General features: G+C 40.8%; 1 protein-coding gene across 19 annotated transcripts in view; it reads left to right on the forward strand.

Annotated features, from left to right (window-relative positions):
* The window catches only part of GCNT1 (glucosaminyl (N-acetyl) transferase 1), a 221,371-nt gene that overhangs the window by 22,387 nt on the left and 173,422 nt on the right, over positions 1-25,562 (forward strand). For 6 of the 19 annotated variants that reach the window (XM_019966087.2, XM_070794684.1, XM_019966088.2 and 3 more), the window contains 2 exons: positions 9,400-9,596; positions 24,956-25,091. Coding sequence is in view for 2 of the 19 variants with exons in the window: in XM_070794688.1 (XP_070650789.1) it covers positions 9,400-9,520; positions 24,956-24,999 (165 nt within the window). In the remaining 17 variants the exon portion in view is untranslated. Of the gene's footprint in view, positions 1-9,399; positions 9,597-24,955; positions 25,261-25,562 lie in introns of those variants that run through there. The other 13 variants (XR_011568075.1, XR_011568076.1, XR_011568074.1 and 10 more) reach the window with 4 other exon arrangements.

Here is a 25,562-nt window from a genome sequence, read left to right on the forward strand (position 1 = left end):
GGAAAGCTGTGGTGGGGCTATCCAGGAGAACCAGGTCCAGACATTGGTTCATGACATTACTGTGTCTCTAGGTATGAGAAGATGCAAGAATTTGGACTCATAAAAAATGTCTCCCTGAAAACATTTGACTATCTGAAGGCCTGTTTTTCTGGGTTTTTCCCAGAGCACAGAGTGCCTTGTTTTTTGTCTCCACCCTGAACTCCTTTCAAGGGGGTGTTGAAGGTCAGCATCTTGTAGTGGTCATGATTTAATCTTTGTAGAGGCAGCTGGCAAGGGCCAACTTCCAGTCAGCAGGACCCCTTCATAGCCACATATTTGACCATGTTTTGGGGACATTTAATGGTCATTGTGTCCCACAGTGCTGGGAAGGCTCATTCCTGGGTCTAACAAAGATTCCACTGACAGGCCACTCAATGAGTTGTCACTAGACCAGGCCTTGTAAGTAGCCAAAGTCTCTGAACCATACCTGTCTTACTAGCCTTTTGGTCCAGGAAAATATTTCCTCTTGTTGCTTCTTCCCATATCTAGAGTTACATTATTACAGTTACTGCCTTCATATAGAACTGTACATCAGCATTTTATCACAGGCTCAGTCACACATTTGGTACCATAAGAAATAATCTTCTGAAAGAAGCTACATAGAAAATAATATAGCTAGCAGTTATTAGTAAGGTCACAAGCAAGAATTTAAGTCCAGAACTTTCATTGGGTGTAGCCTGGTATACCCCAGGTCATCTGACTCAGTTAAATGATTATCAGTTCAGTTCAGTCGCTCAGTCGTGTCCGATTCTTTGCGAACCCATGAATCGCAGCACGCCAGGCCTCCCTGTCCATCACCAACTCCCAGAGTTCACTCAGACTCACGTCCATCGAGTCGGTGATGCCATCCAGCCATCTCATCCTCTGTCGTCCCCTTCTCCTCCTGCCCCCAATACCTCCCAGCATCAGAGTCTTTTCCAATGAGTCAACTCTTCGCATGAGGTGGCCAAAGTACTGGAGTTTCAGCTTTAGCATCATTCCTAGGCAAGTGTTAATCTCCTGGTTGTGCATCATGGAGCATCTGACCTTTATCCAAAGATTGGTTACTGAGATAAGCTTTAAAAACTATCTTAGATTGTCCTTTTTAATAACTTAATTAAACCTTTTAGCAGTATAACATAACAAGGAACTATCTCAGAAGTGAGTCTTAGTAAGCATAGACCTTAATTAACAAAACTAGAACTTAATATTCAGTGAAATATAATTTTTTTTGGAGAACTCATTGTGAGGACCTTAACACTGTAGCCAGGGAAGGCTTTAACACATCAAATAAAAATGAGGTCTGTCAGGGAGCTGGGGAAAGTCAAGAGGCTGTCTTGGATTTCCCATAGCCTTGGCTCTTTGATTTTTAGCTGTTGTTTATCCATTTTTAATTTCTTGATTTAGGAGCAGACTATTGCCATGTTTTAAGGACATCAGGATAGCAAAAGTCTTACTGTGAGGGGTTATTTTTTTGTAGAAGCAGAATGAACTTTGTCTACATGTGCCATAATCTTAAATAATTTTATTTACCTTACCAAAGTAACAAAAAGATTTTAAAACAAATATAAATCACTTAAAGGCAAAGAAATTCATAATCTATTATCAAAATCTGCATTCTAAGTAAACTTTGTTCTCTAAACAGAGGACCAAATTCCAATCTGGTACCAGCTTACTGTTAATAACAAAATTTGTTTATCTGTTTAATCTTAGAAAGTCTTTTCCATATATCTTGAAGAACTAGCAGTATTCTTTTAAAGGCATGAGAGTAAAACCATAGAAGGCATGTTTAAAATCTGATTCTATTATAATTGGCAAAGAAACCTGGTCATTGTTGTGATATGTAACACTTTAATATGATAACTAGAATTATAATTGACCATATTTTATCAGGGTATGTCAGATCTATATGAATTTCATACAATTTTAGGATATCTATATTAGTAACATCAACCGTGCAGTATAACCTAAAAAGATTTTTCACTCCTTTAACAGTACTTCCCATGTAATTTAACATGTCCAATGAACCCAGGCAGCTTAATAGCTCTTTGGGATGTCTCAGGGGCCCTCTGAAGCATCTCAAACTTAGCTGGAAGTCAAGTTATTTAGGAAGTTTTGTCAATAAATATCAGAAGGGTTTATAACACTCAGTCAAACAGGATCATATAAGTCACTGTGAAATAAAAGTTATTTACTTAGCCAAATTTAACAGAAGATTTCAAAGGTAAATATAGAACAGATCAATTAAGAGGTAAAGAAAGTTAAATCTATAATTAAAAGCAGTTCATCATCTGAAGAAAGTATGTCCTCTTAACAGAGAGAAAGGCCAAATTTAAGTTTTTACACCAGCTTACTTTAAACTCATTTAGGTAAACTTAATTAAATTTATTTTAAACTTAGTTCTCAGTTCAGTTCAGTTCAGTTGCTCAGTCATGTCTGACTCTTTGCGACCCCATGAGTTGCAGCACACCAGGCCTCCTTGTCCATAACCAACTCCTGGAGTTCCCTCAAACTCACGTCCATCGAGTCGGTGATGCCATCCAGCCATCTCATCCTCCGTCGTCCCCTTCTCCTCCTGCCCCCAATCTCTCCCAGCATCAGAGTCTTTTCCAATGAGTCAACTCTTCGCGTGAGGTGGCCAAAGTACTGGAGTTTCAGCTTTAGCATCATTCCTTCCAAAGAAACCCCAGGGCTGATCTCCTTCAGTATGGACTGGTTGGATCTCCTTGCAGTCCAAGGGACTCTCAAGAGTCTTCTCCAAAACCACAGTTCAAAGGCATCAATTCTTTGGCGCTCAGCTTTCTTCACAGTCCAACTCTCACATCCATACATGACTACTGGAAAAACCATAGCCTTGACTAGACGGACCTTTGTTGGCAAAGTAATGTCTCTGCTTTTGAATATGCTGTCTAGGTTGGTCCTAACTTTCCTTCCAAGGGGTAAGAGTCTTTTAATTTCATGGTTGCAATCACCATCTGCAGTGATTTTGGAGCTCCGAAAAATAAAGTCTGACACTGTTTCCATTGTTTCCCCATCTATTTCCCATGAAGGGATTGGACCAGATGCCATGATCTTCATTTTCTGAATGTTGAGCTTTAAGCCAACTTTTTCACTGTCTTTCACTTTCATCAAGAGGTTTTTTAGTTCCTCTTCACTTTCTGCCATAAGGGTGGTATTATCTGCATATCTGAGGTTATTGATATTTCTCCTGGCAATTTTGATTCCAGCTTGTGCTTCATCCAGCCCAGCGTTTCTCATGATGTACTCTGCATATAAGTTAAATAAGCAGGGTGACAGTATACAGCCTTGACGTACTCCTTTTCCTGTTTGGAACCAGTCTGTTGTTCCATGTCCAGTTCTAACTGTTGCTTCCTGACCTGCATATAGGTTTCTTAGTTCTAACCATGCACAATTTTCCACAGAGTTTTTAATCACTTTCCATAACAGCCACCTATAAGTCAAACCTACTTTCTTTTCCCTTTATAAAATGTAATTTTGTTTTTTATATCTTCTTTATTAAAAACATACATCCTACTTCCTTATTAGATTAGCAAACAAACATTAATACTAGATATTTAATATTGAATGTTTCCCAGTTTACATGAACCTGAAATTTATTTAGGTTAATTTTTCTTGTATTTAGAATTGTTTGATTTCTAAGTGCTTACTTTTTTTAGGCCAATTAAATTAGAATTCATTTACAACTTCAACAATATTATTAAAAAAAAAAAAGACATACACTGAGACATACATAAATACAGACAGACAGAGATCTTATAGTTTTCTGTTTGAGATTTAAAATACCTCTTTGACCCCCCCCCCCCCCTTTTTTTTTCTTTGCTTGAGGTTCTCATTTGCCCAAGACTGATGTCTCAGGCAAAGTTGGATGTGTGTTTCAAGGACATGGAAAGGGTTAACTTCAAGGTTTTCCCTAGGCAGGCCTTTCAACGAGCCAGTTTTTAATTGCATATACAAGAAGAATTAGTTTTGCAGTTTCCAAAAAGAAAAAAAGTTTCACTCCATTCAATCAGCAGTTATGCAGTCACAATCATTTGGAGTCTATCACGCCTCCATTCTCCCAAGTCCTCAGGTTTCCTTAACTGTTGCTCCCTTCCTGGGAGCTCCAAGGAGGTGATCAGTCTCCTACCCACTGGGGTAGGCCTGACTGGGGACTGGCCTCGGGGCCTTAGCTGATCCTGTGGCCATTCCTGGTGAGTTGGTCCGTCCCTCCAACGAGCCCAGTCAGGGCTCGATTGTCCAGAGAGTCGGGACACCAGTCCGAAAGAGAACTCAGAATCCTGTCCGGTGGTGTCCTGCTCGTTTACCCCAGGGTTCCTTCGCTCCAGCCTAGCCAAGCCACCAGTCCAAAGGCTCAAGGGGCGGGCGTGATTGGAATCTCTCTGGGGCCTCCGGAAATGTTGCACAAACCAGTATTCCAGAAACCAAGCACCACGCTTGGAGAGTTGGAGAACTCAGGTTTATTATTCTGGCGGACCCTCCAAGCTCTGAGCCCCAAAAGAGTTTTTGTACATGGACAGGTGTGATTAAGTGGGTTTGTGGGTTTGCATGGGCTAGGCAACTGCAAAGAGCAGGACAGGGGTGAGTGAGATAAGCTCCAGTTCCTAGTATTGTGAGCCCCCACTTTCTGAGAACTACATGATCCAGACTTTGCAAGGAGCAAGCTGAGTTACAGAGGCAGAAGGAATAGGAGGTTATATAAAATTCTAACTTTTCCTCTTCACCCCCACTTCTTGCTTGTAGGAAAAAGATTTTAGCCTCCTTGACCTTCCCTGTGTTCCAAAGGGCAGATTCAAATAGTTACTCATTAGAGGAGTGAAGGTAAGCAGAAACAAAGGAGAAGCAGTCAAGAGACAATGATGCGGCCATCCCCATTCCTCCTGAGGCTCTTCTTCGGTAATACGGCCTCCCACGTGGGTGAAGGGTGATAACTTCAGGCTGAGAACAGGTCTGTGGGCCCCTGACTGGTTAGAGCCAGGAGGTTGATGATTGAGATTGTTGGAACAGCACCCTGTTTCTTCCTCACCCCCAGCCAATCAGAGGAAGGTTACATACCCTGCAGCTGCTGCTAAGTCGCTTCAGTTGTGTTCGACTCTGTGCGACCCCATGGACAGCAGCCCACCAGGCTCCTCTGTCCACGGAATTCTCCAGGCAAGAGTACTGGAGTGGGTTGCCATTTCCTTCTCCACATACCCTGCAGACCTGTCCCCAAATTTTGCCTATAAAAACTGTTCCCTCCAAACCATTGAGGAGTTCAGGGTTTTTTGAGCATTGGCAGCCCCAGACTTAACAATAAAGGATGCATTTTCCTTCACCATAGCCCAGTGTCAGTAGATTGGCACAGATGCGTGGACCCGAGTTTGGTTCTGTAACATCCTTAGATGCTTCTGGTCACTTTGAGGATTGTCCTCTGGGCTAAATTGGAGCCATTAGCAAAGGGCCCAGTGTTTGATGGTAGATGTGATTTTGGAACATGGTGGAAGTCAGCCTTACACGGAAGCTTGACCGTGCTCCTTGTTAATACTGTTGAGGGTGAGGTGGGATGGGGAGGTTAAAAATGGAGTGTGATGTAAGAAACATACACCACATCTCTTGGTGGACTCACACAAAGAGTTTTTTTTTCCTCCTGTTTTTGGTTGTGAAATTTGACCTGTATTGAAAGCAGATGGGGAAAAAAAGATGTTTAATGGCATTGACCACATAGGAATCAGATTTCCCTTCTGGACCTCTGTGGATGGCCCCTCCTATCCCCCAACTCCCCTCTCCCACCAAACAGGGTTGAGGGAAAGCAGTAGAGTGTGAAAAGGCACATTCTGACACAGTGAAGTTCAGAGCGAACGCTCAGCCTTCCTCTCATTGTTGACCCTTAGAAAAGTCACTTGTTTCCCTGTGGCCCAGCTTGTTTAGTTAAGGAGGAGGGTGGGACTTGGGACTAGCTGAGTTTTTTCCTTACGGGCTGGTAATGTGGCTCTAAAGTCTGTTCTTGGTCAAATAAGTTTGGGAAATGCTGAATACTCTTGCCCCTTGTACCTGTCTTTAAATATTCATGGTAAGCATTGCCATCTTAAGAGCTATGAGGAGGAAGAAGCCCAGGAATGCAGCATTTTGTCTAACTTTGTTTCTGACCACATTTCTCACAATTTTTTGGATCACAGAATCTACCCCACCTTCACAACATAGTAACTGCCCCCAGAGCTGGTGTTTCTAGCAGAATAGATACAATCTCAAGTTTCAGCTTTACAATGGATGCATTGTTTCCAAAATAGTTTTTTACTGTATTTTTTTTGCCAAGCCTATAATTTCCCCCAGAAGGCTCAGCAAATAACCTTTGTGTGAATTCTTTGAGATTAGGGAGATGCATTTTCCTCAGAACCTATATAATAGGCTTTGTATAATAGCTTTTTGTGTAATATAGTGTTTTGTATAATAGCTCCTATGGAGTTAAATTAAGTATATTTAGGTATTTGTTAATAAACTTCAAATACAGTTTCTTATTTGGGGGCCTCTGAAAAAAGTTACAAGTTTCCCTGATGGCCCAGCGGATAAAGAATCCACTTGCAATGTAGGAGACACAGGCAACGCAGATTCGATCCCTGGAATAGATATAAGTTAAAGATTTGAACAGTGTCCAGGTGAGGAAATATAAGCAATAATAATAAACTGCTAATGTTCATTGAAGGTTCATTATATATCAAGTATCAGTTCAGTCAGTTCAGTCCAGTCGCTCAGTTGTGTTCTACTCTTTGCAACCCCATGGACTGCAGCACGCCAGGCCTCCCTATCCATCACCAACTCCCGGAGTTTACTCAAATTTATGTCCATTGAGTCGATGATGCCATCCAACCAATTCTGTTGTCCCCTTCTCCTCCCGCCTTCAATCTTTCCTAGCATCAGAGTCTTTTCAAATGAGTCAGTTCCTCACATCAGGTGGCCAAAGTATTGGAATTTCAGCTTCAACATCAGTCATTCCAATCAGGACTGATTTCCTTTAAGATGGACTGGTTTGATCTCCTTGCAATCCAAGGGACTCTCAAGAGTCTTCTCCAACACCACAGTTCAAAAGCATCAATTCTTTGGTGCTCAGCTTTCTGTATAGTCCAACTCTCACATCCATACATGACTACTGGAAAAACCATAGATTGACTAGACAGACCTTTGTAGGCAAAATAATGTCTCTGCTTTTTAATATGCTGTCTAGGTTTGTCATAACTTTTCTTCCAAGGATTAAGTGTCTTTTAATTTCATGGCTGCAGTCACCATCTGCAGTGATTTTGGAGCTCCCCAAAATAAAGTCTGTCATTGTTTCCACTTTTTCCCCATCTATTTCCCATGAAGTGATGGGACCAGATGCCATGATTTTGTTTTCTGAATGTTGAGCTTTAAGCTAACTTTTTCCTTCTCCTCTTTGACTTTCATCAAGAGCCTTTTTAGTTCTCTTCACTTTCTGTCATAAGGGTGGTGTCATCTGCATATCTGAGGTTATTGATATTTCTGGCAATCTTGATTCCAGCTTGTGCTTCATCCAGCCCAGCATTTCTCATGATGTACTCTGCATATAAGTTTAATAATCAGGGTGACCATATACAGCCTTGAGATACTTCTTTTCCTATTTGGAACCAGTCTGTTGTTCCATGTCCAGTTCTAACTGTTGCTTCCTGACCTGCATACAGATTTCTCAAGAGGCAGGTCAGGTGGTCTGGTATTCCCAGCTCTTGAAGAATTTTCCACAGTTTGTGGTGATCCACACAGTCAAAGGCTTTGGCATAGTCAATAAAGCAGAAATAGATGTTTTTCTTGAACTCTCTTGCTTTTTTGATGATCCAGCGGATGTTGGCAATTTGATCTCTGGTTCCTCTACCTTTTCTAAAACCAGTTTGAACACCTGGAAGTTCACGGTTCACATATTGTTGAAGCCTGGCTTGGGGAATTTTGAGCATGACTTGTATCAAGTATAGTTTAAGCATATTACCAGTTGGCTCACTTACTGTCTTTAAAAACTAATGTATGTAGGATCCTTAACCCAATTAAATTGCTTAAAATTATTATTATTTTAACCAGTGAAGGAGCTGAAACTTGGAGCAGTTAAGGGCTTAAGAAAGTCTGAGTTGGTAGATGACTGTGTCCAGTTTTTGAACTGGATAGTCTGGCTCTAGAGTAGAAATCATTGCTACCAGACTCTTTCTCTCACATGTAGACATACTCATATGGAGCCACTAGCAACAAAAGAAATACAAAATGAAGCCTCTCTGCTGTATCATTTTAAAAGTTGGAATAGGTCAAAAATAATTACACAGTATATGAATATGTACTACATAATTTAGATAATTATAGAGTCAATATAGAGAAAATGATACTCAGATATTAGGGTACTCAGTTTAAGTAAATACTATAGTCTATTTGAAAGAGCATTAAGAGCCATAGAAATTGATAAATTTTGATCTAAGAGTCCTCCTGGAATTCCAAGGAAAAGCTAAGAGAAAACAAAGATATAAGTATATTCGTACATGTCCATAGTTCATCTTTGAATCATCTCAAACACTATTTTTTCTGTCATTACATACAGAATTCCTTCACTCTTGGGCAATAATTTCAAATTCAACAACTGGACCTAAATGTCATTTGGATAAAATGATAGATAAAGGTTGCCCATCAAGTTTATGAAGCTTCTTAAAGGGAACGTTGGCTCAGCTCACATACATGTATCTGAGGGTTGAAGAAGTTGTTCTGTTGTACCTTTGGTCTGAAGTCTTTAGGAGGAGATTGTGTCATAGTTACTCCTGAGGGAAGACTTGGAAGGTTCTGGGGCTCCTTGTAAGGTGAGGAGGTAGGGCAAGGTATAATTCAAAGCTGTTAGTAACTGGATCCAGTGTGGTTCTTGGCTAGAAAGTCAGACTGTTCTGCTCCCTCTCCTCTCTCCCCAGAGTCAGTTGTGGGTTGAGCCCCACCTCACCTCTTTCCTGCTGGTTAGCTGGAGCAGATCACCAGCAGATGGTCATCAGAGCAGTGAATGCCTCAGTTTCCTTAACTGTTAAAGAGAACATGTATGTAAAAAGAACTTGCCTAACATTTCCTTCAATTTTTTAAAATGTCCTTAATTCTGCAATAACTTCATTTGTATGAGCATCATCCACTTAATATCAGTCCTTAAGGAAATTACTGCAGTCCATGGGGTTGCAAAGAGTCAGACATGACTCGGTGACTGAGCAACAACAAAGGAAATTACAAAAAAGAAACCACCATAGTAATGAACACATAGTGTATAAATGCATCAAATGCCTGTCATTTTCAAAGCTGTCAATGTGGGAAGAAAAATAAGATCTCAGACTTGTGGAAATACATTCTAATTAAGATTTTGTCTTGCAGTGGGACTTCCCTACCATTCTGTGCTCTCTTGACCCTCAACTCAGTCAAAACTCAGCCTTCTCGCACCTGGTCCTGTCCATCATCCATCTGCTGAAGAACAGCAGAATGCTGTATCACTCAGGTGTAGGTTCCCCTCACTGAACTCATCTGCTCTTGTGCACAGGCGAGGAGACTGAAGTGCAGAAAGGTTAAGAAAGGTAGGTCAATCCTGAAGATAGGATGGGAGCCACCCAGCATGAGGCCAGTCCTTTGGGGTTTGTTGTAGATGTTCATTTTGTGAGATCCAACACAGAGTGCTTTGAATTCATATTACACTCACAGGCTATAATTTGGAGCATTTAAGTACTGTACTTAAGATTCTTTATCTGGAAAAGACTGAGGTAGAAGGCCCAGTTAACAAGAAGCATCCAAGATACCACCCTACCTTTTTTGGAGTGGAAGGGAGTGGATTTTGCAATATGTAGACTTGTTTTGTTCATTCTTTGAGTCCTTACTGGTTGCATTAGCCTATGCAAGGCCCATGGGGCAGTGTGAGTAGGTGTTGGGGGGGATGGTGGTGTGGTGGTGGAGGGGTGGGAATGAAGGGTGAGGCTAGATTACTGATTACTAGGAGCTGACCAAGCAGGTGCCTGGATCAGTTCAGAGATGGGGATCTGTGGAATTAAGTGACCAGGGATGGTGATAACCCTTGTTTATTGACAAACTGATGCATACTAATTGCCATGTTAGTTGCTTTATAGGTTGTTTTTGTTTTTTGAATCACCACCAACCAAATAGGGGATTATAAGCTTCATTTTTCAGATGAGGAAACTAAGGCTCAGAGAAGTTAGGTAGCTTACTGAAGCCACTCATTAGGACTTGGCATAGTTAGCATTTATTCTCAATTGTGTTTGACTTCACCCCGCTGTTTCCATCTGTGGCTTCCTATAGTGAATGATATTGGATTTCGAAGAAGGGGGCAATCACTGTGGTTCAGAGAAGGGACCGTGTGCAAGAGGTGGAGCTGGATTTTAACATGTTGAAGGAAACTGGGAAGAGAGAGCACTTCTTATTCCTGCTGATGGTTGTTTATTTTTCTGTATGGACTGAGAATATTTGCTCTGACGATTTTGCTTAGCAAGCTGAAAATCCAGACAGGTGGTATGATCTGGAAATTTGGGAATTCTTCTAAAAGCAAGACAGAATCTAGTATTTTAGAATTAGAATTTTTGGAACCCAGCAAGTGTTTAAACCTGAGAGTATTTAAAATTGAGATTTCAAAAAATTCGGGACCTGTGGGGCTTCATGATGATTGGGTGGGACAGAAACCAGAGCCACTGGTAAGATGTTTCTGCTTAAGAATTGTTCTTGCTGGGCGACCTTGCCAGGTGTGTACACTCTGTGTGCTGATTTTTTCATCTTTAAAATTATTTAGTAAGAGTGGGGAAAATGAACCTTAAGATACCTTTGAAATCTAAAATTTTGTTTCTATGAAACTATGCTCTATTCAGTGCTCTCTTCAGTATTATAAACCACCTACTATTCATTTTTTAAAAAAGGAAAGAAAAAAAAGTTTATTACTCTTCAGTCTGGAATTTTGAAGTGAACAATGAGACCTTTTATACTTATTTTGGCATGTAGTGGTAAGGAGGTTGAAGATTCCTTCAGAAAACAAACTGTGTGTGTGTGTATGTCTGTGCATAAATAGATGTATCTCTATTTAACTCTGATGAGGTCCACCTCTGTGAACGAACTTAGTGCCTTAGAGGATAGGTTTTTTGCATTTCACATTTAGCTGTTACTTGTACTTGAAGGAAATTGGGCTAATACTCTAGCCTCGAATGCAATAGGAAACACACTGGTCTTTAAGAGACAGCCAGACAGATGATCTTTGTTCTTTATCTCCAAATTTTCATGGCATGAGACTTGAAAAGGTCTGTCTTTGTGTGTTCAAACCACCTGGGGACACTCCTGCCTATACTCCTAACAAATTTCTCTTAATTTAAAAAGCCTCCTCTAAGTAACATTTTTGCCTAAATGTACACACCTACTGCAAAGGTGTCAAGGTACAAGCCAGTGGCATCTTTTTAAAAATCATAACAGAGCTTAAAAAAAATAACCGTCAAGTATAAAACTGTCACTAATGGAGTCGGGGAAAATTTGGTGGCGTTAAGTGTATTCAGAGTGTTGTACACCCATCTGCATTGTCCGTTTCTAGAACTTCTCATCATCCTAAACAGAAACTCTGTACTCACTAAACAATAACTTCTCCTTTCCCCCTCCCACTGCTGTAGTAACCTCTATTTTACTTTCCACATCTATGAATTTAATTACTCTAGGTACTCCTCCTAAGTGGAAGTATATAGTATTGTGTTTTTGTGACTGGCTTATTCACTAAACAAAGATGAATGTAGCATGTGTCAGATTTTGATTCCTTCTGAAGGGTGAAGAATATTCCACTCTCTGTGTGTGTATGTATATAAACATCTATTCATTGTTGTGGTTTACTATAACTGAGAAACAGACCTCGTGTCATACTAGAATTTAAAAGGACATCCCTAGGGTTAAGGAACCTGAGTGGTAAACAGCCAGTATTTCTTACCTTCCTCCTCTTGTTAAAGCTGCTTCTGTTACACATCACTATCTCGTCTTCCTTTCCGGCTTCCTTTGCTTCAGGCTTTCACTCCATCAGCAAAATTTTCTCTCCTTTTTCCTAGTACCTAAATCCTACCCATTTTCAGGACTCAGGTGGGTTGTAATTGAGGAAGCCTCTGTGGATCCTTTCTTTTCCTCTAGGAGGACTTAAAGCTTTCCTCTCTGAAATAGTGCAGACTGGGGTGTATTTCATGGGTCCTGCCAAGCCTGTGTGCAGAAATGGTAGGTTTTAGTTCTTATTTTAGGCCATCAGCTGCCTAGCCTCAGGGGAGAAAATGATGACAGTTGAGAACAATGAATACTATTTCCAGGCATGAATGAAATGCAAGAGTTAGTTATTTAAATGACATTTTGTCCTATAGTAGTATAATGAGTAAATGGAAAAAATTTTCTGTAAAACTTTTCATGTTATTGATATGGGCACGCGTGCTCTGTCGCTCAGTCGTGTCCAACACTTTTGTGACCCTATGGGCTGTAGCCTACCAGGCTCCTCTGTCCATGTATTTCCAGGCAAGAATACTGGAGTGGGTTGCCATTTCATACTTCTAATTCAGGCATGGAGAACCTTTTATTTATTTTTCTTCTGTAAATGACCACATGGATGAAACCTTCATCTCATTTAAATTAGGGACAGGTCATTGAGACTTCCATTAATTATATTTACTATGTACTTCACAATTTTATATAATTATTAAATATGTTTTGATGTGAGATTAAACAGTTAATGAAGATGTAAAAAGGCAAAAATGTTTTAAAATTATTTTATTTACCAAGACTTGAGAATATTAATTTATACTAGTTATGTTTAAAAACTCATTGACTATCATTATAGCTCTTATTTTATCACCACCTTTAAGACTAGAAAAATGTAGCCTTTATGTTAATCAAAGTTTATAAATGCACATTGTTTGAAAAAGCAGATATATCCACAAGAGTGTAACATCAAAGCTCTTAGACCTATCAAAGGGCTTAGATTTTACCCTACTTGAAAGCTAGCAGATCTGTCAGTTTTCATGGATGCTTGCAGAAGACCTAAGATTCCTGGGCCAAACACAAGGCATAGTTTAGTACATATAGCAATAACAGAGCAGAGTATTGGCATTTTTCATGTAGGTTCTTAAGTCCTAGTTCCCACAGGGCAGTATGAACATAGCTAGATGATAATCTGCACAGAGAGTGGGTTGCATTACAGGGAAGGAACCCTGAGCTTAGGGAACCTGCATCTTTTATGGTGGGCCATTGAACGTGCTTCCCCTTTGCTCCCAGAGGTATTGCATTTATTATCCCAACAGTAAGCAATGGCACCCCACTCCAGTACTCTTGCCTGGAGAATCCCATGGATGGAGAAGCCTGGTGGGCTGCAGTCCATGGGGTCACGAAGAGTCGGACACGACTGAGCGACTTCCCTTTCACTTTTCACTTTCATGCATTGGAGAAGGAAATGGCAACCCACTCCAGTGTTCTTGCCTGGAGAATCCCAGGGACAGGGGAGCCTGGTGGGCTGCCGTCTATGAGGTCTCACAGAGTCAGACATGACTGAAGTGACTTAGCATCAGCAGCAAGCACACTGGCCCTTTGCTAGTGAGGGAAGCACTGTCTATTTTTCAAGGCTATTCACTGTACAAATAGCCTTAAAAAAAACAGTCCAGAATGAAAAGGCAGTTAGTACCTCACCTGCAAGATGTGCAGAAATATGAGGGACCCGTGGACAGTTGTCTCTTAACAAAAAGTTGTAGTTATGAAAAATAATCCTTTCTCAGTGCCCCCAAAACTTCCTACTCCCTAGAATCCCAGTGTCCAATAAAAATAGGATGTGAGCCACGTGTAATTTTTTCTTTCTTTCTCTCTTTTTAATACATCACTTTTTTTTTTCTTGCCCTCATGGCTTGCAGGATCTTAGTTTCCCAACCAGGGATTGAACCCATGCTCCCTGCAGTGAAAGTGCAGAATCCTAAACACTGGATTGCCAGGGAATTTCCCCAAATAGTTTTGATTTGAGTTTAGTTGAATTCAAGGATGCAGAACTGACAGATACAGAGTCCATAAATGTGGAGTGCCAGCTGCATAATATAAACTTGGGGGGCTAGATTGTGTAGGTTTGAATGTTAGCTATTCCACTTACTAGCTTTGTGACTGATACTGTGATTTATAATCAATGTATATTTGTTTTTCTGGTCCATTTCTGGCACAGAGCTCCTGTAAAACCCTTGCAATGTCCTAAGTGATGAGAGCAACAAAAATTGTCTATTATGTTGTTGAGGTGACCCTTGGATCCCACCTGAAGATGGGGGCTGGTTGCAGGAGGACCAACCAAGTGATTAGAGGGTGGGAACTTTCAGTCCCACCCCCTACATCCCTACCACTCATCTCTGGGGAGGGGAGAGGGTCTGGAGGTTGGGTAATGGCCAGTGATTTAATCAATCACGTTCATGTAATGAGACTTCCATAGAAACCCAGGACAGCTTGGTGCGAGTGTGGAGATTTGCAGAATGGGGCTCTCAGAGCATGGAAGCTCTGCATCTTTTTCCCATTCCATGCCCTGTGCATCTCTTCCATCCGGATGTTCACCTGTATCCTTTATCATATCTTTTTATAATAAACCAGTAATCTACTTAGTAAAATGTTTCTTTGAGTTCTGTGAGATGCTCTAGCAAATTAATTGAACCTGAGGAAGGGATTGTGGAAATTTCTGATTTTATAGTCTGAAGGTCAGACTTGGCGAGACTGAACTCTTAAACCATGAAATTGACACTGTCTCTGGTTAGATATTGTCAGAATTCAGCTGACTTGTAAGACACCTGGTTGGTGTCTAGAGAATTACTTGTTGGTATATTCTCCTCCAGTGGAATTTGGATAAGAACTCCTTTAGTGACCTTGGTAGTTATTGTCTTCTGTTTAGAGTTATCCTGAAGATCTTTTTTTTTTAAATTTTATTTTATTTTTAAACTTTACATTATTGTATTGGTTTTGCCAAATATCGAAATGAATCCGCCACAGGTATACATGTGTTCCCCATCCTGAAGCCTCCTCCCTCCTCCTTCCCCATACCATCCCTCTGGGTCGTCCCAGTGCACCAGCCCCAAGCATCCAGTATTGTGCATCGAACCTGGACTGGCGACTCATTTCATATATGATATTATACGTATATCCTGAAGATCTTAAGAGTTGTTTAGGTAAATCCTTTAGATGAGCTCCTTGCACATATTAAGCATTCCAAAATAGTGGTACTGTTTTTATAATTACTGATGGGCTTTGTCTTTTGGTGGTGTGCTTCTTGCAGTAGCCTGCTGAGAAAAGTTACATGCAACTGTATGAAAATGCCTTTATTCCCCAGCAGGTTATATAGAATTTTAGGTTGAAATTGTATTGGTTTCTGCCTTATATTAACATGAATCAGCCATAGGTATACATGTCACCTCCCTCTTGAACTTCCCTCCCACATCCCATTCCTTTTCACCCCTCTTGCCTTCATTATCTTCTTTCTCAGTGGAATGCCTGTTATTTGAATGTTGGATCTTCTGTATCAATTTTCTCATTTTCCTATTTTCCATTTATTTATCTTTCTGCTCTGTTGTCTTGGGGCTTTCCTTAACTTTAATTTCTGATTCTTCAATTTAATTTTTAATTTTAGCTATCATACTTTTGATTCTGAGAGCTCATTTTTATTCTCTGTTCCGTTTTCATAGTCTCTTGTTCTGGTTTCATGATTGTAATAGTTTGTCTTATGTCTTTGCTGATAAAAACTCTAGGATTTTTTCATCATTGCAGTTGTCATCTCTTGATCTTAATTTCTCCATGTGACAGAATAGTTAATGGGTAAAAATTCCTCCCATTGCAGTATCCGTGCCCCCTTGCAGTGTGATTTTGCATCCCTTCCCATCCAGAAGTAAACCTTATTTCCTCTGGAATCATGGCAGGCCTGGTGACTTTCTCTAATGGAATATAACAGATGTGATGTTGTGTATATTCTGCTGCTTAGCCCTTATGAGGCTTTGGAGCTGCTGGGCTCTTTTGGTATGCTGCCCTGTGGCTGCCAGATAAGGAATCTCATCCAGCCTATACATGATGAGAGGCACCCCAGCTGACATTGAGTACCGCATGCAGATGTGAACGAGCTGTATGGAACCCTCCAATCTGGACAGTCCTCTATCTGCATGCAACTGCCTAGGTGAGCCCAGGTAACACCAGAAGGATTGCCCGACCAATTCCAAAAGTAGTGAGAAATAATAAGTAGTTTTTATTTTCTGTCACTAAGGATTGTGGTTGATTATATGGAAATAGTTAACCTGATAACCTCCTCTGTTTGTTTCTGATCTCTTTTGTGTCATGAGCTTTTCTTGGATATCAAGTAGTTTTCTGTTCTCTGAGGCTGAATGAGCTATGTATACCGGCCTGCCGGTATTCTGGAAATGAGGACTTTTGACTTAATTCACTTGTTTTCCAGTTGGTACTCCTGCCCTCAGTTGTGCCTTGTGCCCTCCAGGTCAAATATTTTATTTCATGTTTTCCGAAGTTTTCTGGTGGGGTCAGGAAGGGTGTTTACTGGATTATGAAGAATAGAGGGAGGGGTCTGGGAGTCTTAAGAGTCTTTTAAGTAGATTTCCACTCAGTGGAGTTTTATTCCACTTCGTCCTGCTTCCAGAGGAGTTTGTGTTGCCAACTCTGGAGTGTTTGGAGGGGAGGAATCAGTGGCTGGTAGTGGGAGGGGAGGGCTGGGGGAACTGTGCTGTAGACTGAGTTGCTGCTCAGCTTTCTCTGCTGCCTGCTTCAAGGGGTCAGCTTTCTGATATCTCCCAAGTCAGCTGTCACTCAGTCCCTCTTGCAAAATTTTGGTGCCATTTCTTCAATTTTTTGAGGGGTTTAGTCATTTACTGGGGCTTCCCTGGTAGCTCAGATGATAAAGAATCTGCCTTAATTTTGGAGACCTGGGTTCAATGCCTGGGTTGGGAAGATCCCCTAGAATAGGAAATGGCAACCCACTCCAGTATTCTTGCCTGGAGAATTCCATGGACAGAGGAGCCTGGTGGGCTACAGACCATGGGGTCGCAAAGAGTTGGGCACTACTGAGCAACTAACACACATACACAATCATTTATCATCATTTCATCTTTAAACAGTATGTTCTTTAGGTTGTACTCTCTAAGACAGGATAGTCCTTGCAGCAAGTGTAGAGAACTGGAGACAGAACTCTTCTCTGATATTCCAAAGGGAGAAAGGATAGGTGTTTAATTTCTAGCAGAGGAACTAGTTCACTTGAGAGAGAATTTATTCATTCAACAAACATAACTTTGTGATTCTCTGTGCCACCTTCTGTGCCTGATTCTAGGACATGAGGCTCTGAAGAAGGGAGACATGGGCCCTCTTTCCGCTTCCTCACATCATCTGGTTTTAATTCGTGTAGAAAGCACCCTTTCCAAGATGCATAGGAAATGTGGTCCAGTCTTATAGAAGGTCCCCTAGTGCCCTTGTTTCCTTAGCTGGATCCTGAGAAAACTCTAGGATGGATTCTACGAGACAACAGCCTGAACTGTAGAGCTTGGAGATGAGGTCCAGGGACCCAGAGAGCTTCTCCTGGTCAATTTGGAGGGGCAGGCACTGTGGGGTCTCAGGAATTCGTTTTAACATGAACTCTCAAGAGAAGCTAGGGAGCTCACCGCAGTGAGTCACAGACAACAGCCAGATAGCGGAGACCACCCTCCAGGAAGGGCACAGCTGGCAAGAGATAGAGATCAGGTACTCCCAGGTGATTCGAGAGCATGGGGGTGCAGGGGGCAGAAAGAACTGCAGTTGGCAAACCCTCTGCCTTGGGATCTTACCTGCTTCCCTCTCCTTCCTTTGGCCATGCTTCAGGGTTGCATTTAGGCACCCTGGCTTGAGTCCCAATCCTCTGAGATCTTACATGACCTTGGCATCAATCACAGTAGTGGGTATTTTGCTCCTGTCACAGCCTCCAGAGACCACAAGAACAATGGTCCTTGGAGCATCTGCGAAATTGAGCTCCAGAGGAGTATTCAGTGGAGCTCGAGGGTGACAACCTAGACTGAAAGCTTCCTGCTGCAGAAGGATCATGGACCTTCATGCAGAAGGATCAGGTCATGGACCCTGATGTATCCATCCAGCTATGCGTTTATGCAGACACACACATGTGTGGACACACGCATGTGTGTGTACTTCTTTTGTGAAATATTTCCACTACTGAAAAAAATGGTACAATAGGCAACAGGCAGAATTATTCTTATCTATAATAGTTTTATTTGGACTTAAACCAGAATTAACTGTGGTGGAAATTGTTGAAAAAAGAGTTTACCTTTTAAAATTCTGTTCCTTTCTTTCATTATAGTTGACAGTTATGTCTGTCAGCTTTAACCTTCATAAAGGTTAACAAAGCTAACCAATGGAGAGCTCTTTTTATCTTTTTATTTTTTCTCACTTTTTTGAACTTAATATTAAAAAAAAAGTATTTGGCTGCACTGGGTCTTAGTTGTGGCACGCAGGAATCTTTGTGGCGGCATGCAGGATCTAGTTCCTGATGAGCAATTGAACCCCGGGGCACCCCACCCCCAGTGTTGAGAGCATGGAGTCATAGCCACTGGACTACCGGGGAAGTCCCTAATTTAATTTTTTTAATTGAAATATAGTTGATGCGTGATATTATATAAGTTATAGTTGTGCAATATAGTGATCCACAATTTTTAAAGGTTATGCTCTATTTAGAGTTATTATAAGATATTGGCTATATGCCCTGTGTTGTACAGTGTATCCTTGTAGCTTACTTTTTACCTAATTGTTTGTACTTCTTAATCCCTTGGGGCTTCCCAAATGGCTCAGTGATAAAAAATCTGTCAAGCAGGAGCTGCAGGAATGTGGGTTCAATCCTTAGGTTGGGAAGATACCATGGAGGAGGAAATGGCAACCCACTCCAGTATTGAGGGGAGAATCCCATGGACAGAGGAACATCGTGGGCTACAGTCCGTGGGATCACAGAGAGTCAGACATGACTGAATGAGCTTGCATGCATCTCTTAATCCTTACTCCTATAATGGCTCTCCCCTCTTCCCACTGCTGCTGCTGCTAAGTCGCTTCAGTCATGTCCGACTCCGTGCGGCCCCATAGACAGCAGCCCACCAGGCCCCCCCGTCCCTGGAAGTCTCCTGGCAAGAACACTGGAGTGGGTTGCCATTTCCTTCTCCAATGCATGAAAGTGAAGTGAAAGTGAAGTCACTCAGTCGTGGCCGACTCTTCAAGACCCCATGGACTGCAGCCTACCAGGCTCATGGGATTTTCCAGGCAAGAGTACTGGAGTGGGGTGCCATTGCCTTTCTCTACCTCTTCCCACTGGTAACCACTTATTTGTTGTCTGTATTTGTGAGTTTCTTTTTTGTTATATTCACTAGTTTGTTGCATTTTTTAGATTCCACATATAAGTGATGTCAGTATTTGTCTGTCTTCAACTTATTTCACTTGGCATGATGGCATCCAAGCCCATCCATGTTGTTGCTGATGGCAGGGTTTCATTCTTTTTTTATGGCTGAGAAATACACACACAAATGCACCCCCACATCTTTATTATCTGTTGATGGACACCATCTCTGACTAGGAGTCACAGGTGTAATTAGAGGCTGAACAAGAAGATTCTGATCATTCTTAAAGGCGTGTATGTATGTATGTGAATTGTCATGTAAATATGATAAATCCTTTTGCTTCCAAGTTCTGAATGTGTTATCATATTAATGTATAGTGAAACATTTCTTATTCCCTTTTCCCTCCCTCTTCCTGCTTTGCCTTTCTTTTTATTATTAAAAAGAAATTAAGACTATATCCTGAGCCACATTTAGCTCACTTTGTTACACATTTTTTTCATTATCTTCTCTCTTTTTTAGTTTATACATCTGAACCGTGTGTTTGTTTTCTTTTTGGCTGTTCTAGGCCTCCATTGCTGTGAGCGGGCTTTCTCTAGTTGTGGCAAGCAGAGGCTACTGTTGTGGGGTGCGGGCTTCTCATTGCAGTGGCTTCTCTGTTGTGGAGCACAGGCTTCGGTAGTTGCGGCGTGCAGGCTCAGTTGCTCCGAGGCATGTGGAATTTCCCAGACTGGGGATTGAACACCCGTGTCCCCTACATTGGCAGGCGGGTTCTTATTCATTGCACCACAAGAGAAGTCCTTGTTGTCTTATTTATATGGTGATAGTTCTCTAAATTAAACTAATGTGTGATTGAGATGAATATCATCATTTAGAATTGGGTTCATTTTAAAATACAGAGGCATGTGCTAGTGATATCTAGTAGATTTTAATTTTTAAGTGCCACTCTAGCACTTCTTTTTCTTTTACATTGTGAAATCTTCTAATGTTTCTTACTTATTCCAATTATTCCAGTCTAGATTTGATGCTCAGTGAGTTGTGGACTTCTCTTACGTGCATCTCCTTATCTGTTTATCACTGTGTAAACAAGCTTGCACTGGGTGGTACCCTTTCTCTCTACTTTATGTTTTTGATTAGCTCCTTACCATTTTGACATGTTGAAGACAAAGAGCACTTGGGAGAAGAATAAAGTTAGAAGGAGGAGGCCTTTGCTTGGAACAGCAGTGTAATTCTAAACACACAGCTGTGGCCAGTTATGTAATGCTGGGCAAAGTACACAACCCCTGTGTTTCAGCACCCATCTCTCCCATTGCTCTGTGCTCCTAATATTGTTTTATTGAATCTCAAGTGAAAAACAGCATTTACATTATTAAGACTGGTGCTTTTCCGAGCCAACCCATGGACTGCATTGTGATATTTTTTTTCATCATTGTGTGATTCTAATTTCTTTGGGGTCAATAATAATTATCTCCCTAACCCCCTTTGTTTGCTTTGTTTTCAAAATAGTTATTACAGATTCACCCCCAAACTCTGCCAGTTGTTCAAATGGGCTTTCAGTATGCTTATTGCCATCAGTTATTCCATTTCCTTTTCTTTCCATTCAACATCTCTCCCACAGCCGTATGCGGGGTTTGTCTGTTGGCCTGTTACACACACAGCCTAAGGTTCCTTTACTATCATCCCGGTGGTATTTCCTTTCCTTCCTTCTGGTGTTGTGATACAGTTTCTGATTCTTATGTTGTCTTCCTTCTTGGCTTACAATGTAGTTTTGATGGAGCTCATTAAAGTTCATTGCAGCTTTCTGGAAAAGGATGCAGAAGGGTAAGTATTTTGAAGCTTTTCCTCTCTTAATATGTAAAATGTTTTTATTTTACCCTTAATTTACATGATAGTTCATCTAGTTCTAAGAATTCTCATCTAGAATTTAATTTCTTTTGGCACTTTGGAGGCATTGCTCCATTATCATCTGGCTTTTTTGTTTGGCTTTTATGAAATATGAAGACATTCTGCTTCTGAATCTTTTTCATGTGGTTTATCTCCATTCCCCCACCCCAGAAACCTACATGATACTCTTTTTCCCCAGTGTTCTGACATTTAGTGTTTAATAAGTACATCTTGAAAGTGAAAGTCGCTTAGTCATGTCTGACTCTTTGTGACCCCATGGACTATTCAGAATTCTCTAGGTCAGAATACTGGAGTGGATAGCCTATCCCTTCTCCAGTGGATCTTCCCGACCCTGGAATCGAACTGGGGTCTCCTGCATTGCAGGTGGATTCTTTACCAATGAGCTGTCAGGGAAGCCCTGAACTATGAGTTCAGTTCAGTCGCTCAGTCGTGTCTGACTCTTTGAGACCCCATGGATTGCAGCACGCCAGGCTTCCCTTTCCATCACCAACTCCTGGAGCTTACTCAGACTCATGCCCATCGAGTCAGTGATGCCATCCAACTATCTCATCCTCTGTTGTCCCCTTCTTCATCCTCTATCTTTCCCAATATCAGGGTCTTTTCCGGTGAGTCAGTTCTTCGCATCAGGTGGCCAGAGTAATGGAGCTTCAGCTTCAGCATCAGTCCTACCAATGAATATTCAGGGTTGATTTCCTTTAGGATTGACTGGTTTGATCTCCTTGCAGTACTCTTAAGAGTACTTAAGTACTTCTCCAACACCATAGTTTGAAAGCGTCAGTTCCTTGGCTCAACCTTCTTTATGGTCCAACTCTTACATGTTGGACCGTACTGTACATGGCTGCTGGAAAAACCATAGCCTTGACTAGACGGACCTTTGTTGGCAAAGTAATGTCTCTGCTTTTTAATATGCTGTCTAGGTTGGTCATAGCTTTTCTTTAACGAGCAAGTGTCTTTTAATTTCATGGCTGCAGTCACTATCTGCAGTGATTTTAGAGCCCAAGAAAATAGTCTCTCACTGTTTTCATTGTTTTCCCATCTATTTGCCATGAAGTGATAGGACTGGATGCCATGATCTTAGTTTTTTGAATGTTGTTTTAAGCCAGCTTTTTCACTGTCCTCTTTCACCTTCATCAAGAGGTTCTTTACTTCCTCTTCACGTTCTGCCATAAGGGTGGTGTCATCTGCACATCTGAGGTTATTTGGTATTTCTCTCGGCAATCTTGATTCCAGCTTGTGCTTCATCCAGCCCGGCATTTCTCATGATGTACTCTGCATAGAAGTTAACTAAGCAGGCTGACCATATACAGTCTTGACGTAGTAGTAGTAATGTCAGTTGCTCATTACTGACTGACTCTTTGCAACCCCTTGGACTGTAGCCCACCAGGCTCCTCTCTCCATGGGAATCTCCAGGCAAGAATACTGGGGTAGATTGTCATTCCCTTCTCCAGAGGATCTTCCTAACCCAGGAATCAAACCCAGGTCTCCTGCATTGCAGTCAGATTCTTTACCATCTGAGGTACAGGGAAGTCAAACCAGTTGTTGTTCCATGTCCGGTTCTAACTGTTGCTTCTTGACCTGCATACAGATTTCTTAGGAGGCAGATAAGGTGGTCTGGCATTCCCATCTCTTTAAGAATTTTCCATGATTTGTTGTGATCCTCACAGTCAAAGCGTAGTTAATGAAGCAGAAGTAGATATTTTCCTGGAATTCTCTTGCTTTTTCTGTGATCCAGAAGATGTTGGCAATTTGATCTCTAGTTCCTCTGCCTTTTCTAAATCCAGCTTGAACATCTGGAAGTTCTTGGTTCATATATTATTGAAGCCTAACTTGGAGATTTTGAGCATGACCTTGATAGCATGTGAAATGAGTGCAATTGTGCAGTAGTTTGAACATTCTTTGGCATTGCCCTTTTTTGGAACTGGAATGAAAATTGACCTTTTCCAGTTCTGTGGCCATGTTGAGTTCTCCAGATTTGGTGCAGCACTTTAATAGAATCATCTTTTAGGATTTGAAATACCTCAACTAGAATTCCATCACCCCTGCTAGCTTTGTTTGTAGTGATGCTTTCTAAGGCCCACTGGACTTCGCACTCCAGGATGTCTGGCTCTAGGCAAGTGATCACACCATCATGGTTATCCAGATCATTAAGCTCTCTTTTTGTATAGTTCTTCTGTGTATTCTTGCCACATCTTCTTAACATCTTCTGCTTCTTTTAGGTCCATACCATTTCTGTCCTTTATTGTGCTCATCTTTGCGTGAAATGTTTCCTTGGTATCTCTAATTTTCTTGAAGAGATCTCTAGTCTTTCCCATTCTATTGTTTTCCTTTATTTCTTTGCATTGTTCACTTAGGAAGGTTTTCTTAAGTTTCCTTACTTTGCGATTCTTTGGAACTCTGCCTTCAGATGGGTGTATCTTTCCATTTCTCCTTTGCCTTTCACTTCTCTTCTTTTCTCAGCTATTTGTAAGGTCTCCTCAGACAACTATTTTGCCTTTTTTGCATTTCTTTTTCTTGTGGATAGTTTTGATCACTACCTCCTGTACAGTGTCATGAACCTCTGTCCATAATTCTTCAGGCTTTGAGATCTAATCCCTTTATCTCTTTGTCACTTCCACTGTATAATCATAAGGGATTTGATTTAAGTCATATCTGAATGACCTAGTGGTTTTCTCTACTTTCTTCAATTTAAAGTCTGAATTTTACAATGAGTTCATGATCTGAGCCATAGTTCACTCCTGGTCTTGTTTTTGCTGACCGTTTAGAGCTTCTCCATCTTCAACTACAAAGAATATGATCAGTCTGATTTCAGTATTGACCATCAGGTGATGTCCATGTATAGAGTCTTGTGTTGTTGTAAGAGGGTGTTTGCTATGACCACTGCAATCTCTTGGTAAAATTCTCTTAGCCTTTGTCCTGCTTCATTTTGTACTCCAAGTCCAAACTTCCCTGTTACTCCAGGTATCTCTTGACTTCTTTTGCATTCCAGTCCCCTATGATGAAAAGGACATCATTTTTTGGTGTTAGTTCTAGAAGGTTTTGTAGGTCATCATAGAACTGTTTAGCTTCTTCAGCATTAGTGATTGGGGCATAATAGTTGGGGATGTCTTAATGGTTAAGATGCTTAAGTATTTTAACCGTATCTCTCAATGTTTGCTTTCCATTAAGGATTTGGAGTGGGGTAATAGACAAGACAGTTGAAAGAAGATGAGATAAGCAGCTAATTCAGCTGTAGGATTGTCTTCACTGGGCCAGTGAGCACTGGAAATTCTCACAGCAGGCATAGAGTATGTTGACTTTTCCAATCATATAGGACTATTAAGCTGTTCCTTGGCACACATTTTGGGAAATGCTACCAGAGTTTTCTTTTAAAGTTCAACCTAAATTGCAGGATGTCTTCAAACCTTTAAAATATTTATCCACAAATACAGACTTTAAAAAAAAAAAAACTGGAGAGAAGAAAATTTTAAGAGAGAGACATCAAGTAGTCATCATTTTGAAGAAAAAAGTGAATATGACCAGCCATCATTTTGAAGAAAAAAGTGAATATGTCGAATTAGTAGACCAGTATGCTTTATGAGTGTGTATGTATACTTACGTGGGCGTATGAATCTCTTCAAAAATTTTTCTTTTTGTTTCACATGTGTTTTTTTTTTAAAAAGACTCACGGGACATAACACCACTGCTGGATGCCTGGTACATTTAAGGAACCTGACTGCATAAGAAGCGCTCTACATGGGCACAGGATGTTACCTGGAATCAGAACTAAATGATCCTGACTTTTCTTGATTTTAAATGGTAAAGTCTAAGTACTTTTTGTAATATTATTCTGTACTAATGATGGTCAGTTATTTTTATTTGTATTATCAATATTCACAAATTATTTCCTAAATAAGCATTTAAAAATTCTAGTGCTAATTCTGGTGTTAAAAAGTTTGCAAATCTCTATAAATCTGGTTTTGAGAGAGTTGATAGTATTTGACTTTCTTTGTTAGAACCAGTTGCCAAGTAATAAAATTGACTTTTGAAAATGAAACAGCATCTGTATGTTTGTAAACATTTTCCATAATAAAAGTGGGTTAGGCTCCTGGAATTTGAATCCAGACAAAGAGTCTTTCATAAGTTACAATTTGCATACGAGTGTTGTTTTTCAGTAAGGCTTAATTATTATAACCTGGTATAACCAGTGCAGGAAATACAAAGCTGCTTCTCTATTTTGGGTCGTGTATATTTTCTCTTCCTGTGGTGGCTGGTATGGAACTGAACAAA

The sequence above is a fragment of the Bos indicus genome, chromosome 8 (genome assembly GCF_029378745.1).
Source record: "Bos indicus isolate NIAB-ARS_2022 breed Sahiwal x Tharparkar chromosome 8, NIAB-ARS_B.indTharparkar_mat_pri_1.0, whole genome shotgun sequence".
NCBI lineage: Eukaryota > Metazoa > Chordata > Mammalia > Artiodactyla > Bovidae > Bos > Bos indicus.